Source organism: Porites lutea, chromosome 5 (genome assembly GCF_958299795.1).
Source record: "Porites lutea chromosome 5, jaPorLute2.1, whole genome shotgun sequence".
Taxonomy (NCBI): domain Eukaryota; kingdom Metazoa; phylum Cnidaria; class Anthozoa; order Scleractinia; family Poritidae; genus Porites; species Porites lutea.
The window spans coordinates 35,244,787-35,261,343 of record NC_133205.1 but is presented as its reverse complement, the minus strand read 5'-3'; the positions used below and the strand labels follow the sequence as shown (position 1 = coordinate 35,261,343).

Here is a 16,557-nt window from a genome sequence, read left to right as displayed (position 1 = left end):
CGCCAAATTTGACACACTGCTGGCCATCCGTGCAGATCCTGAGAAGACTTCAGCGTTGGCTCTCACTGAGAAATTGGGGAAATTAGTCACGTATAACGCCGACGCTCTGGCATTGTTAGGCCATGTAAACATTGAGCTGTCTTACCGTCGACGGGACGCTATCAAACCAAACTTAAATGACGAATATTCCTCGTTGTGTGGCTCTCAAGTACCCATCACGGGCTTGTTATTTGGCGATGAGCTGCACTCTCAGCTTAACAATATCAAAGCGACTAACAAAATTGGCCATACGACTACTGCAAAGCCATCTTATCGAAACCATAGCGATGGCTGGAAGGGCAAATCTTCTCACCCTACTGGAAAGCCTCTTTTAGGAAAGAGGAGCCGGTCTTAACGGCCACACAATAATTTCTACAAACCACGGTAAACCGCGAGGAAATCCAGCCAGTGAAATGCTACTGATATTCCTACAGATAAGGTAAATATGTTACAGTATCTTGAGTACAAAGTTCACTGCTTTTAAGCAGGGGGTTGAGAGAATATTATAATCAGTGGCAGGCCTTAACCTCAGACCCTGAGATATTGCAAATGATATTAGGCCAGCCAATTGAATTTGCTAGGACTCCATATCAAAGAGTAGTTCCCAAAGCGAAGAAAATCCTTGATTTTGATGAACAGCATGTTATTGATACCAAAATAGATAAACTACTTGCTCAAGGTGTTCTTACCCCAAGTAGTCACGAAGAAGAGGAATATGTCTCTCCTGTTTTCACTTGGCCAAAAAGGATGGCTCCTTCAGAGTTATTTTAAATCTCAAGTGCCTAAACACTCATGTGCAATATCACTATTTTAGAATGGACTCACTTAATACTGTTGTACATATGATAAAACTCGGGTGATTTATGGCGTCAATAGACTTAAAGGATGCTTATTGTTCTGTACCTATCGCCACTGCAGACCAAAAATACCTGAAGTTTCAGTGGCCAGGAAAACTGTATAAGTATGTTTGCTTTCCAAATGGATTGGCATTTTGCCCCAGGAAGTTTACTAAATTATTAAAGCCAGTATATTCACATTAAAGACAGCTGGGTCACCTTTCAGCAAGTCATATTGATGACTCATATCTCCAGGGTGATGACTATGATGACTGTGAAAGAAATGTTTGGGATACTGTCAAATTATTTGATTCCCTCGGGTTTACTGTACACCCTGAAAAATCATCCTTTGTTCCGCAACAGCGAATCACCTTTATGGCTTTATTATAGACTCAATTACAATGACAGTCTATCCAACTTCTGAGAAGATCGAGAAGATAATTCATACCTGTCAAGGCCTTTTGCAGTGCCCACACCCCACAACTAGGCATCCACTCTTGGCATGGGTTGCTCATATCAAATTTTCTGGCAGCAAAGCTGGGGCCCTTGCATTTTATGTCACTGGACATGGACAAAACTGAGGCCTTGCGCTTAAACAAGGGTAACTTTGATCATTTATGCAACTGTCTGAGTTGTCTCGCAGTGATTTACAGTGGTGGGTAAACTCAGCAGGGTCACTGCATAGCGTTGCTAGCTGGAGATGCTTCAGTGGTTTCAGGGTTTAGAGAAATTCATGTTCAACGAGCCTGGCGTGTTTATTCAGCGACTGGATTCGATTTTCGCGAAAAAAAATCGTGCTAGTTTAGGGTCGATCGGAGCCACGACGCTGTCGTCAGCCTCCTACCTTGCCACTATACTATGTAGGGAAGATATAGCAAACTACTTTTCTCGAAACTTCGTGTGCATATTAAGGACAACAACTCGCCTCATGGTAAGTTTTATTGATTTTTATTTCCATTTTCTACCAAATTTCCAGACCTAAACGTCGCCCGATATGTTATCTATATTTACTCATGTTATGAAACCCGTTCGTGACACAAACAGTGAGCCTGGGTTACCTGTGATTTAATCACTGTCGTAATTGAAATCAAATGTTTTTGGGAAAACAGAGATAGAATGGAAAGCTCTTTGGGAGTTTCAAATGACTTTCAAGACTTGAACTTTCTTACCTACCTCTTACTTTGGCAATTTCATCACGGGACAGTGCGGTGCCAAAAACATACAAATCCATCACTGATCCGTAGAACTGTTGATCATTCCAGTGACCGTCGTTGGCAATCTTGTAAGGGTTACCCGTAAGTGTGTAAAACTTAGTCCCAGGAGTAAACGATCTGCTACCCACTATGGTGCCGTTACTGTAAAGGTAGGCATTACCTGTCACGTGGTTCCAGGTGACTGCAAGGTGCGTCCAGGTATTTAATAAAAGTTTAGCACTTCTAAAGTACCACCATTCAGTAATGCCATGGCTATGGCGCTCAAATTCCAGCCGATCACCAAAGATGATAAGCTGAAACTGCCATGGATTCTGCCAATCATTATAGATTGTCTGTGTTCCAGATAACCGCGTTTGTTTTATCCAGCAGCAAATGGTAAAACTCCTGCCGTTAAGATGAACTGCTGGGGCAGTAGCGAATGAATGTTGAACAAAACGAGGAGCCATGCTGCCTGAACACCATCCTTTGACAAAATCCAGTGGTTTGCTAAAGCTACAGTAAAGAAAAAAATAATTAGAAGATATATACCGCATTTGGCGGGCTGTATATTTAACAATCTTTGAATTCGCCTTTCGTATGATATTAAGAGTTATGCAGATCGAGGGGAATGTTACCCACCAAAGCCGAAGGCCGAGGTGAATAACAGCCTTAATTCGAGATCTGCATAACCTGGAACATCAATGCCATATCATTAACAGTATATCTATGTCCTGAACACAGACCCATGCCAGCTGGATATGAAAAATTAGGCGGAGGACTTAAGCCAGTAAACTAAGAAACATTATGTAAGAAAGACAAGGAAGAATGGTATTCGGTTGAACGAAGTCAGCCTTCTTTGATTTCCATTTTCCCCTATTTACAAGCTCTGTGCCTGCTATATTTTAAAAAAAAGCAATTTACATGACTAACGTTATATTTTGATCCTTTCCATCTAGCAGCCAGTGACCAAGGATTAACATCTCTAAAGGGAAGAAAGGCATTTAATATAAGGAAAGGGGAGCGCAGTCTTGTCGAACCAGTTAAGAGGAGACTTTGAATTCCCTTCTTCTGGACTTAGCCAGAAGAGATTTCATGCTCTTCTTGTAAACTTTGCAATTATTTCGCCGGTAAACCTAGCGTCCCAATGAGCTTCTCAGGATGATAACTGAAGAAATCAACTCACAACATATTTTTAGTAACTTAAAATAAAGCGATCTTTAATCCAGCGGAACGTGAAGTATTTAAACAAAGTGTGAAGAAGAGTCTCCCAAGAGTAGTACAGCTAGTAGGGGAAAATAATTTTGCAGCTTTTTTTCAGATTTTGATTCAAATTTTAGCGCAAATTAGCGAGACAGCTCTTTTGCAGTTATATATATTGAAAAGTGAGCCTATTACACAATAACAACCCAATACAAAGAAGCCGAATATCATTCATTATTTTTATCACATAGTTTAAGAAGCAAATAATTAACTGAGAGTGTTTACCTGGTGGGGGCATTCTACAGCATCTTAACTTTTCAATACAAGCGGATCCTTCGCAGAGTACTCCATAAAAGCCAACCAGATAGGACCAAGCTTCGCAAGTGTCCCATCTTTGACTTTGTAAAGAAATCCGTGTTTTTTCATGGCAATCCAGATGTGCATTTTTAAAATTTCTTGGCCTGCAGCAACTTACATGTTCAATGTTTCTAAACGAAGAGCCATTTGAGTAATAAAAACCCTTCAGGAAATATCCGTCTGGGCAGGTAGCCCAGCTAAAGTTTCTGGGGAAAGAAAAGTACTGCTTTTATTGCGTTAAATGATAATATAATAATTGCTCATAAATAATAAAGGAGCAACTCTAAATTCGTTAAAGATCACTGAAATGTCTCTCATGGTTCTCTCATGTATGCATGTTCTTTGTCGGCAAGCTCATCTGGTAAAAAAAATATTCTAGGTATAATCTTCCTCATATTCTTCGCATGTGCTCTAAATCATTATAGAGAGACTGACAGGCTACTATAAAACATTGAAATATCAGGCAAAACAACAGTTTATTTCTACTACCGTAGACAACGAAAAGAATTTACCAGAATATAATTATAAATAAATAAATAAACAGTACATACAGTAGTGGTACACCCAACTCGTTTAGGGCTGATTTGAGTTTTCTTATAAAGAGCATCTCCTTAATTAGTCAACCAAATTTGTTAGAACCTTTAGTGAGCACGTGAAATTGTTCTGAAAGAAAAGGTGGTCAGCCCGATTCTACTCAATTTTGCTTTGCAAACAACATAATTGGACTTTAAGCATTTATTCAATTGGAGTTATGAAAACCGGGTTAGCAAACATTTTGTAATTTCTCTTAACTTCCCCTGTCTAATAGCTTTTTTACTGAGATTTGTGTAGAAGTGGCCGCATGTAGGCAGAATTCGCAAATTTCTATCTACCCCCCTCCCCCTTCACTACCTCCATCTGTTTTTTCTTTGTTTTGTTTCGATCCTACCCACAATTCTCTATTCAACACAAGTGACAGTTATTTGAAATCAGTGGGCGCCTAAAGCTGGCTTCGGTGCCATTTAGCAGTTAACATTTCGTTGTTGGTCACCTTGAGAAAAGTTTCTAGGAGAGCACACTCATGCAAAGCTCTGAGATGCGACAAAGTTATTACGATTCGCAGAGTCTGCATCGTCCAGTATCGTATTGTATTCTCGTTTCATTTGGTGAAACGGATCAATCATCCTGATCCGGACTGAGACAGAAAGATAAGGTATTGTTCTTTTTTCTAAGTCGACCACTGAGTTTTTGGCCTCGGGAACAGGCTCTTGGGAGTAAAATGACTTAGGCGAGATCGGCGTTGCAGGTGAACTTTGACCCAGCCTAAGACTTTTTTTCCTGGTGTGAAAACAAGGTCTATAGGCTGGTCTGCCGATCGTGTAATTGTACATCCGGGAACTTGAATAAGGCGAGTGTAAGAGAAAAGTTCAGAGGTGTTTATCTGCCAATAGGCTGAGTTTTTACGAGTTATTCGATGACATTTCGCTTGTGTTAAAACGTCCGAAGATTAGGCGTGGTTGTTGATAGTCTTATCAGAGCCCGAAACAATGTGATTGTGTGATTTCCGCATGGTGTTGACAGGTATGTGGTTGTCTCGCCAAAATACTCTGTGCCAGTCTTTTGCTAATCAGGAACCAAGAGGAGAGTCACCTTAAGAGAACCATGGGTAAGAGCTGAGTTTCTTGGCAATATGTACTTTAGTTGAGTCAGTTTAAGGTGTGTGGCCTCCAGGAGCCCGCTGGTGCGGTTTTCATAAATCCGGCTAGATATATATATATATGAGGATACAACACATTTCTTTTTTGTATGACACCTATATTTCGAGTGCATTTAGCACCCTTCTTCAAGGTGACTGAAAAACCCGTACAAGAGTCTTCACTTTTTGTTTTGGACAGTAAAACTTGACCGTCATTCTCATTGAGTCCATATGGTGCCAATGTTCCCATTTATAAATCCGATGACCCCCTTTTTCCCTAAATTCCTTCTCCCCTTTGACACACTCTATCAGTTGTATGCTCATGTCCTCCAATCCTCTATAACCGGCACTGTTGAAATGGCGATAAACCAGCTCGCCTTTTTCCTTTTGGCTCTTGGTCAAACCTTTAATTATGGGCAGTGAACCTGCTCTTGTGGTTGTTGAATCGGGTTCGAAATTTACTTATAGTTGATCCTACATACTAGACTTGGCACTTTTTACAGTTGATCAGATATACTATGTTACGAGAGTTGCAGTCTAGATTATAATTGATCTTGAATTCTTTACCATTTCTTTTATTGCAAAAGGTGTTACCTACATAGAAATAATTACATATCGGACAGCTTTTGGACGAACAATTCGATGTTCCAGTGGCTTTTTTCTTTTGGAGCTTCCGTGAAACGGGCACGTACCGAATACTGGGCTAAATTCTTTGGCTTTCTGAACGCTACCATAGGAACTTCCGGAATAGCCTCTTTACAGTCTATCCATAGAGTCTGATTCAGTCGATTCACGATTCTCTTGGGGGAATAGTTACACCAAATAAGGGCGCACGGAGGGGAACATTACGATGGAACAAAGGGTGAAGAGACTGAGGTACCATTGATGAATCAAATTGGAATGGGATCATATAGTGATCGAGTCTGTTGTGATGGTCTTCAAGTGGTGGTTAATTTGTCTAATCGAGAACTTACATCAGCTGAAAATTCTCTGTTATCTAAAGGTTTATCATTTTGTCCCACACCGAAGGATATTGATGTTTTTACGTTAAGGAAAGACGTGTCAGATTCGCGAAGTCAGATTGCTGGAAAATGTTCTAAAATTTGCGTCATTTTAAATTTGGACTCGTTGGAATTCTTCTAGGGACCATTAACTTACTGCCCGGCGTCAGATAAACGTTTTTAATCGGCCTTTGAACGAGTTTTATTGTTTTAAATTGCCGACTAGTAGAATGAGTTGATATTTTTGCTAACCCGGTTTTCAAAAATCCAGGTATAAATATGTTAAAATATATATTAAGAATATCCTAGTCATAGCTGGCGCTTGTAAAACATTAAAACGTTAAAATAAATAAAAATAGTTTTCTCTGTGTTTCAATAAAAAATTCAATATAAAATAATTAACTTTTTCCAAAAAAAAATTAGCAACAAATTAGGAAATAATTTGTTGCACGTGGGAAGTGCTGGAAATGCAGATGGTGGGTGTTTCCACAGTCGTTTTCAGTCTCCTTTCTATGTTCAGGGTCAGGTGTTTCGACAGCATTGCGAGCGCTTTTCGAAAACATTCCGAAAGTCGAAAGTATTACGAAATGTTTGGAATTATTACGCAAATCCAAAGCATTCTGAACTTGGGAACCATTCCGAACTTTCAAAATCATTGCGAAATTTTCGGAATCATTCCGAGATTTCGGAAATTTTTTACACATGGCGGGCTGTATTTAGGAAGAGGTCTACTTGGTGTCCTGATAGGCAACAGTAAATGAGTTAAATATCATCATTTTTGTACTCAATTATGTCACTGCTTTCGTATATACTAAAACAATTATTCACCGTAGTGCAGGTGGCTAGTGGTGGTATTTACCTCGCCGCTTCGCGAGTCCGTATTACTGGGGCAAGTCAAAATACAAGAGACGAGTAAAAATATCCAACGATACTACATTATAAACCGTCTAAGAAGGGATTTATTATTCAACACGAGATGTTTTGAAATAGAACTCAGTAAATACGTAAAACGAGAATGCGTGACTGATTAACGTGACTCCTTTGCAAGTCCAGTTTTCGCGCTCTTTATGCAACGTTGTTGCTGATTAATGGTCTAAAATGAAAACTTGTCAAACTAGTTTACTCAGCAAATCAAATTTTGTCGGATTTCCCGGGTTCGGGGTGCTATTTTTCAACAGTCTGCTAGGAAAACAGAGATGGAATGACAAATAATCGTGAGGCTTATGATGGTTTTCCGGTTCTTATGTAAAACCGACTGCAAGAAGGTAAACTGAGCAGAGCAAATTGCGATGGGAAGAGGAAAAATCTCCCACGAACTGAAGTAGTCTTAGAAAGCTACTCGTAAACAACGGACTGGAAAGCAGAACATCTGGAGTCTTCCATATCGAGTTTGCTCACATTTTAAACGGACTAGAAGTGAAGACTGTTAAACTTCTCGGCGGGGATTGTATTTAATCAACGTTGTTTGTGTCTCGGATTGTCGCCGTCACCGTGCATCTCATGCACACGTTCATGTCTGTTTGATTTTCTCTGTTGTATTTTGAACGTATGATGTCTGTATGATCTGACTATTTTTTTTAAATGTCGACATTAATCATTGTTGGGGCAACTTTATTCTAAAAACACGGTTTTATTCAACCTTAAAATTTCGGGAAACGATATTTTCTGCCTTGTGCGACGTTTATAAAAAAAGCCGGTCAAACTGGTCTTCTGGAGTACAAAGACCGTGAGATATTTGCACTCGTTTTGGGTGTTAGTAGTCCTCTACTGAGTGAAGTTGAATAATAACAATGATATTAATCTTTTAGCGGCTCTGGTCGACGAAAAGAAAAAAGGAAATGTTTTTTTGGAATACAATTTTAAAACCGCAAAATGTATGAAGAAGATAATATGTAAGGCTGGAGCAATATCAGTACGTATATGATAAAGATGTCTGACCTGTCAAATTTTTATCGTCGCCAATTAGCATTTTCCATCAAACTTTTCAATACAGAAATTCAAATAGGCGAGCTTCGTATTCCCGGGCGGCCTAGGACGAGTGCTTGTTTTTGCGCGAAAGTGAGGCTAATGCACCTCTCACCCAGAAGACAAGCAAACATGAGAAAACCGCGGCTGAGTTGCCGCAAAGATAATTTGCGTTGAAAGGTTTTGGAAGTCTCAAAACTTATTTACAGGCTTGAGAAATCATTGTTTCAAACAGCAAAAGGAAAATCAGCTCGTCATCACTAAGAAAAACAATGATCCTAATCAGAATTTGACCGAAATAGTGGTCGGTGACTGAGTTCAGTAAATTAAATTCGAAGATGGTTTCAAAATCCTTAAAAAAGGTAAAATCCTGTAGCCTTTTTAATGTTATTTTCAGTGATGGATAAAACTTCTTTGAGCCATACCTTTCACTGGAGTTTATGTACGTACTTGTCGAAAGCCTGCAAGTTAAACTGAAACCCGTCATTTTAGTTGACATTTTTTCTACCGAAGCGAATGCAAAATCTTCTGTATTTGAAAAAAAAAACCGACAGGCAGACGTTCTGCATAACTACCTTGTACTGTAAGAAAGTTAAATCGGTTTAAACAAAGATTGCTAATTAAAAATAGTATAAGATAATTTATACATAAGCTTTCCTTTATTCAGTCCGATAGAGAAAAACGTACGCACAATTAAGAACTCGACAAGAACTCGAACACAGAATTTTATACAGACGATATACTGGGCAGTTTAAACTCCATTTTATAGATATACGCAAGAGTAAAATAGAATGCTAAGAAGTAAGATAATTAAACGGAATAAAATATAGTGTCATTTTAGCAAACTTCACCCTTTTCAAGCTTAAAAGTCTGCTTCTTTCAGTTTTGTTGGCTTCGTCGCTTTTTAACTTTCTCCTTTTAAGTACGATCAGCTTTTCTCACAATTTTGTTGTTTGCAACAGATATCCCTTTGGCTTACTGGTAAAGTTTAAGCTTTGAAATCTTACTATTTTTAAGATTTCTATCGTTTTACAGCGACTCAGCGGCAAATTACCTATGTTTGTTTTTGTTTTTGCAAAGAAGTTGACCCGCATTAGCCTCTCAATCGTGCTTGTCCCAGGGCCGTCAGGGAATACGATCTTGCCTATTCCTCAGGCATGACTGCAAGCTCTCTCTCCGTTTTTCTCCCCTGCCCCCAGAGCTCGCTCGCAGTTTAGAAACATACTGACTACATTATACACCCTAACAGTCTACCTTTAATTTAGCACCGAGGCACCAGCTTTTTTGTTTTACTGACCTGTTCAACGAGGCATTCCACAGGACTTCTATGCAAACGGGAACTTCATCGCGATAAACGAGTGGAGGTGTGCAGCATTTTCCTTTTGTTAAGAGGTCAATGCCACCTATTGGGCCTTTGGACTTCCGTAAAATTCCAAACAAGTATCTTCCTATCCGTGAGCAATTCAGTATCCATCCTTGCCGAGTAAGGTTCACTTCCCATTCTTCCTCATCGCAGCACATTCCATCTGAAATAAACAAATATTTCGGAATATTATTCTATTTTAGAGGGAAAAATTGTCCATTTTAAATGTGGAAAAGAATATCACATGGTACTATTACTGCTGGGTGTTTATTTAACCCATCTCATTCTCCTTTAGGCTCTCTCCGGCTTTTAAGACACTTTACACACAAATGACTCACATTCTCCGCCCCGTTAGGTTTTTTCTCAGGCTATTATCCAGAAATCACTTTTCTTTAGTAGCTTTTCATTAATTCCACAGAAATATTTCGGTTAAATAAATTTAGTGAGAGTTAGTTGGAATGACAGAATCACTTTTTTTTCTCTTTAAGTAATATCGTAAGCTCTACGTTAGTTACCTTCTCCTGTGCTCACAGTCCACATCTGTTTGTCCCTCAAGTCCCTCTCCTCAAAAGCAGCGTACGAGGAAACTACTATTTGATATTTTCTCAAGCATTCTATGTAAAGAGTGTGGCTGTTGAACACTGCGCCTTCTTGCAATTGTGATTTCACAGACACAGAGTTCCATTTGCTTTCTCCTTGTTCTCTGTAGTAAACGTGAACAAATGGGCACGCCTTCCTCAAGATTGGATTCCATTTAACAAGAACGGATCCTCCTGCTAGTACGTTTTTTTTAGTGATCCGATAAAGACCTTCACAGGATTTGATGACAAAAGAATTTTAGTAAATGTTACGATAGTCATTAAGTAATTATTAATTAGAGACAGTATTTGTAAAGCTAGAAGGTTCGATACATTTTCAGATGGATAAAATTTTTCTCTCTAACTTAACCTTCGAAAATTACCCTGTGGCTCGAAGCTGCTGCCCGCAAGCACCCTTCCCTGTAAAGCCGGATTTGTGATAAAATTAACCAAAAGCATCATCAATGCCCAGGGTTGCATCAAAGCGTAACCACTTTACCAAATTGTTTTATTATAAATCCTTTCAGTCTTCCCTTTACGGGACGTTAAAAGAAGGCAGAAAGACAAGGGAATGGGCGCTTTCCATTTAGTCAAAATTTCCGGAATTTCTGGTTGGGTGGTAAATGGAACACGTTTTGTCGGCTCGTCCCACTGGAAAATTCCCAGAAAAAGTGGAAAATCTAAAAAGGTGGGCCCGTTTTCCCGGTTGGAATTTCCTAACGGAATGTCGTGTTCCATTTACCCTTCTCGTAGTTTGTACCAGTTCCAGGTCCACGGTCGGGCTTCGCGACGTACCGGTGTTTGCGACCAATTGGAACAACTTTTTACCAATCGGAAATTCCACTTTTGCTCCCACCGAAATTTCCAGGTTTTTTTCCTAAATGGAAAGCGCCCAATATTACCAGTCATTTTTGCCTAGTGGCATTCAATTTTGAACCTGTATGCTCTGTAGGGCTCATGTGGCTCCTATTCACTTGAGTATTGAAGATACCGTACAGGGTAAAGTTTTCTCCGTTGTATAAATCTTGTCCCTTTCTTACTTCAAACCTGGTTTTTCAAGACCAACGGAAGGACAAGCGCAAGCATATACAGTGCAGGAGTATTGTGTCAAGTGAAAACGAATGCAGACGTTAAGGGCTAAAAAAAAAAGAAATAGAAAATTTATTGTTTTTTTTTTAGTATTGAATGATTAGCTACCGAAATAAGCACTAGAATTTACCTTTTCCCATATTAAGGGGCCCTATAACTAAGAAGTTGTGGGGACCATTAAGGATGCTTTGGGTCTGACTAGTTGATACTCAGCTATTTATAACAAAGAGTGCAAATTAATTGCCACTGCTGGTAGTTTACTGTCATATCTCGATGTTTTTGCCCAAGCAAGGATTTCGTCCAGAAAGCAAAATCCCGAGCAGGCATCCTAGTAGCTCGCTCGTATATATAGAAAAGTTCTTAAAGTTGAAATATACAGTCAGTATGCCAGAAAAAATCTCGATCTCTTGATCAGGGGCCACATGGAATCGTTGGGTAGTGATGACGTTTCTATTGTTAACGCCCGCAAGTAAGAGATGCTATTGGTTAGAATAACGTAAGACGGAAAATCCGCGAAGGGACCGCTTAAGCTGATTTTCTGACACCTACTGTATAGTCATACTTCGATACTTTTTGCGTTACGTGTTATCATTGACATTCTGTGGAGCAGCTGTTTTAAAAGTTATGGACCAAAAGACTCTCGATAAGCGCAGATGAAGTCATAAGGTGCGTATAACCGTGTATATACAAACACTTGGAGAGTTTGCCACACACGTGTTCACAAATCTTTGATTGGAAAAAATTTCGAGGGGGATAAGACTCAGTCCACAAACAAGCAAGACGAGTGAGTCAACGGCTAGCTTATCATTTGCAGAACGATGGACGATTACAGAAATTCGCCAACAATTAAATTCTGTGCTGACGTACTCATCGTTCACAGATGTCAGTCTATAAAGATTTTCTGCAGTGTTGTCTTGATATAGTTAAAAACATGACTAGAACATGCGAGGGTGAACTGATCAAACCTTTTGATTACTAAGGCTTTAACTTTCCGGCCAATAAAATTAACTGTATGTAAAAAGTGAAAAAGAAAGGGCGAAAAATTGCTACTTCTAATGTTTTTTTTTTCTCATGGTTTAGAATAAAATATTTTCGAAACTGAGAATGTCATAATCAAAGCTGTGTAAATCGGCCTGAATCAGACCTTAATCAATGCATGGAACCTTGCGTTTCCTGTTTTTATCGCATATATTATATGGAATATGTATTAAAATCTTTAATTATGGATCGGTATATTTCAAAGAGCTACGCAACGACCAAAAATACTTTTGACCTACAAGAGTCATACAGGACGGGGCAGCTTTGGTGTTAACTACTACTAGTTTATGTATGCGATTTAGGTTAAGGAAAATCATACGGTGGAACCTGACTAATACGGACACCACGGGGACATTTATTAACCGGGTCCCCGTATCAAGCGGGCACTCAAAAAAACCTCATGGACGCATGATTTATCGAAATGAGGAGGAAACCAGTCATTCTCAAGAGAAAACTTTGTTTAATTAACCAATTTCCATATTGAGCAGGTTAATTTTAGAGAATTAGCGAAAATATATGAGCTTTTCGTCGGAACAAATGAAACTTAATAAAAGGTCCGTATTAATCGGATGTCCGTAATGCGAGGTTCAGTACACTTTTTCTGGCCGAGGCCGTCACAGTGAATATACAGTGAATATTAAGTATACTGAAGGGCAAAAGTACTTTAGGATGATTTATAAAGTTATGAATCTCAAACCTCTTAGCTCATCAACGTCATCAACTGACGATGCCCAATTCAAGACACTTAGAAGCACCACTGAACCGTTGAACTGGTAGGCGTCTTCATGCCCAGCGTTACCAATGGTGTATGGCTTCCCCGAAGGTCCGTAGAACGTTTTTCCGGCAGGATATGATTTGGTACCCACTATTTTTCCGTTGATATATATCAACACAGCTCTCATGAGGTGATTCCACGTAACCGCCAGGTGTGTCCAGTTACTTAAAGACACGTTAGTACTTTGCAACGACCACCACTCTTCACCGACATTACTATAGCTATGGCGATAAAACACGATCCTCTGGTTCATTGTGCCTAGCAAAAATTGGCGTGGAGTGTTCCAGTCACCATAGATAGCTCCGAACGTATTAGCAATCCATGTAGTTTGTTTTATCCAGCAGGAAATTGTAAAACTACTGTCACTTAGGTTCATGATCGGGGTGGTAGCAAAAGGATTTGTTTGGTTGAAAACGGGAGCTTGGACGCCTGGACACCAACCGTCAATAAAGGACAACGATCCCTTGAAACTGGAAAAGAAAAGTGCAAGATGGTATAAATTGTAAGACAATTTAAGACATATATAGATAACTAATGGATTTTAACTTTATTTAAAACAATAAATTAAATATATTATACAGTCAAATTTCCACATCAAAATGCAACGGAAGGAGAGAAATGTATCGGCATTTTATTTGATACCTAAACATCACAGGTCACGACATGACACACCTGATTTTTACTGATTTGCATAACCACTCTAAAGATCACTCGAGGAACACAATGCCAAATAAGCCAAAAACAATACCTTATTTAAGGTTCGACACCCTTAAAACCATACCCTATTGGGCAGAAACTATTTACCAGTCAAGCAGGTGGATTTGCGTTCACCCCTTCATGTCTCATTGTATATTCATGTGTATTGTAGGTAGTGAGAATATGTTACTATCTAAAAGATCAGGGGGAAAAATTTTAATTCTTCAAAAAACATATTCAGATATTAATTATGAAGCTACTTGGCAAAGTGAATGGGAAGAAATGGCCTACTTTAAATGCATTGGGAAAGGCTCAGCTTTGACTTTGGAGGAGGCAATAACGATTGCTAAAAACGTAACGTAGACGCCATGGCTAGTCAGGTTAGTTATGAGGCCAGAGTTCAAAGGCAATCTGACCCAAGCAGCAATCCGTCAATTCTATGAAAAGCAAGAAGCCAGGCATAAAACAAAAAAAGAAACAGCAGAAGGAAAGAGGTGGATCACACAATCAAAAAAACACCAAGAGAAAAACCTGTTTCAGTTGTGGAGCAAAGCCTGTACATCCAAGAGGTCAATAGCCTGCAAAGCAAAGTGTTTTTAAAAAGTGTGGAAAACAGGGACATTATGGCTCTAGATCTGTTTGTAAGTCCAAAAGAGGAGGGAATGTTAACGAGTTACAAACCCAGCCTATCGATGCGCCCTCAAACGAAGACAGCAGAGCGGAAGACTATACGCAAGTGTATTTCTCTGCGGCCGCGCATTATTTGAAGACGGTAATGGCAAAGACTCTTAATTACTCTCACTCACAGCCTCACATTCGCCCTCTTTGGGTTAGTAAGGAGCTCGATCCCATCACAGGTTTCCAGATCTCCTGTAGAGTCGATACAAATGCAAGCTGCAACATTTTACCTCATTACAAAGAAAAATCTATTTTTGGAACGGACCTCAAGCTGGGACAACCGACAATGAATGTGAAAGGGTACATTAACAATGACATTTCAGTTGAGAGTCTTGGATCTTGTTGTGTGTACCTTCATTATGGCAAGCAAACATACAAAGTTTCATGTATGGCAGACAGCAAAGATTGCATGATCCTGGGCAGGCACCAAGCATTGCTGATGGTGAATGTTAGCCTCCCGGAGATCCAGCAGCCAGCTGTCAAGGCCAAATGGATACGTCCATAAAAACCATTACTGACAAGCCTGCGAAACCCCCTGCAGAACCAGTTATTCCAGTGTTACAAGAATGTACAGACAAGAACATAACCTTATCTGATAATATAATATTCAGTTGAAGGAAGATTACAAACCTGTCAGCATCCCCCTCGTCAGGTAGCAGTGAGCCTTAAACCAGCCTACAAAGCAGAGTTGAAGAGACCAGTAGAACTTGAAGTAATTAAAGAAGTCCAAGAGTACACTGAATCGATCAATTCAATTGTTCCTGTGAAGAAACCTGATGGTTTCTGAGGTTATGCCTTGATCACAAAGGAGGTCTAAATAAAGACATTAAGCACAACCAGTGGTACAAAAGAACAATTGATGATGTCCTACCTGAGCTGGCAAACTCAAAGTACTTCAGCCTACTCGACGCCAAGTCGGCTATTGGCACCTTTTCCTGGACAAGGAGAGTAGTTTGCTGACGACCTTTAATATACCATGGGGAAGGTACAATACTTGGCTACGCCTACCTTTTGGGTTAACCGTGACAGGTTACAGGTGACGTGTTTCAAGAAAGACGTGACAGAGTCCTGCGGAGTGTTTCGACTACTACCAGTATTGCGGATAATTTCCTGTGCCCTGGCTTCTTTTAAATATAATTAGGACTTATGGGTCTTGAACTGGGACTCATTTATTCTGGATTAGGAGGCATGATAGGATGAGTCCCGGGTCTCATTATTAGCAAATTGTAACAAAATCGCTAAAGATACAAACGTTCTATTATTTTTCTACAAAAAAACAGAGGATACAGAAAAACTCCAAAAGGATCTTCATCCACTTGCATGCTACAGCTTACTGAGTAAGTTGTGAGTTTAGTACTTGTAGATGGTTTTGGGTTCAATGAACGTGTCTAGTTAATTGACAGTTCCTATTTCGAACCACTCCTTCTTTGTCAGTAGGCGGCTTCTCACTGATTGGTCCAACTCAGTACCAGACTCGGGTTTCAAGCCATGGGCTGAAAACACGTCCAACATAGCTTACTTCAGGAACTTGAAGCTTCACTTCCTTTTTGTTGCTCTTCAATCCTACTTCCCTGCTTCTATCCCATAGTCGTCTCAACTTCGGCAGCATCACTTTAATCTGCACAGGAACCCCTTCAAAGAGTTTGTCCATCCCCCACTAGTAGTTTTCAGGAGCAGCAGAGATACCAGGGGGAGTTCAATATGGGGAGTTTATAGAGCTCTTTATCATCAAATGGGATCTCTCAGTACCCACTGCATGCATTCAAGGAAATGAAAATTGAACATGCATCTGAACGTCTTTTGGCAACCTCCTCTAAAGTAACCATTGGATAGTCTGGTCTCCTAAAAGCTTTGTTTAGGTCCTTTGGTCTATACAACTTCAGACATCACTCTATAAGGGTGGAGTGCTCTTTTCTTCCACTTTTAATTTGTCAGTCACTCTTACATGAAACTCAAGGGGCGTGTTCCCCTTCTTTGAAAATAATCTCATCTTCTTCCATCTCTGTGAGCTTCTCTTATGCTGGTTCAAGAAGAGCATGGAGATTTTTCTGGGAGTATGTACTACTGGAGAAAC

General features: G+C 39.7%; 1 protein-coding gene across 1 annotated transcript in view; it reads right to left on the bottom strand.

The window, feature by feature from the left end:
• Positions 1-16,134, bottom strand: part of LOC140938297 (uncharacterized) — a 48,182-nt gene extending 32,048 nt beyond the window's left edge. Inside the window, exons 1-6 of the mRNA XM_073387794.1 lie at positions 15,953-16,134; positions 13,032-13,579; positions 11,255-11,344; positions 10,145-10,438; positions 9,564-9,792; positions 2,049-2,581 (exon numbers count right to left, since the gene is read on the bottom strand). Coding sequence (XP_073243895.1) covers positions 2,049-2,581; positions 9,564-9,792; positions 10,145-10,438; positions 11,255-11,344; positions 13,032-13,579; positions 15,953-16,134 — 1,876 coding nt within the window. The remainder of the gene's footprint in view (positions 1-2,048; positions 2,582-9,563; positions 9,793-10,144; positions 10,439-11,254; positions 11,345-13,031; positions 13,580-15,952) is intronic.
• Between the last annotated feature and the right edge of the window lie 423 nt (positions 16,135-16,557).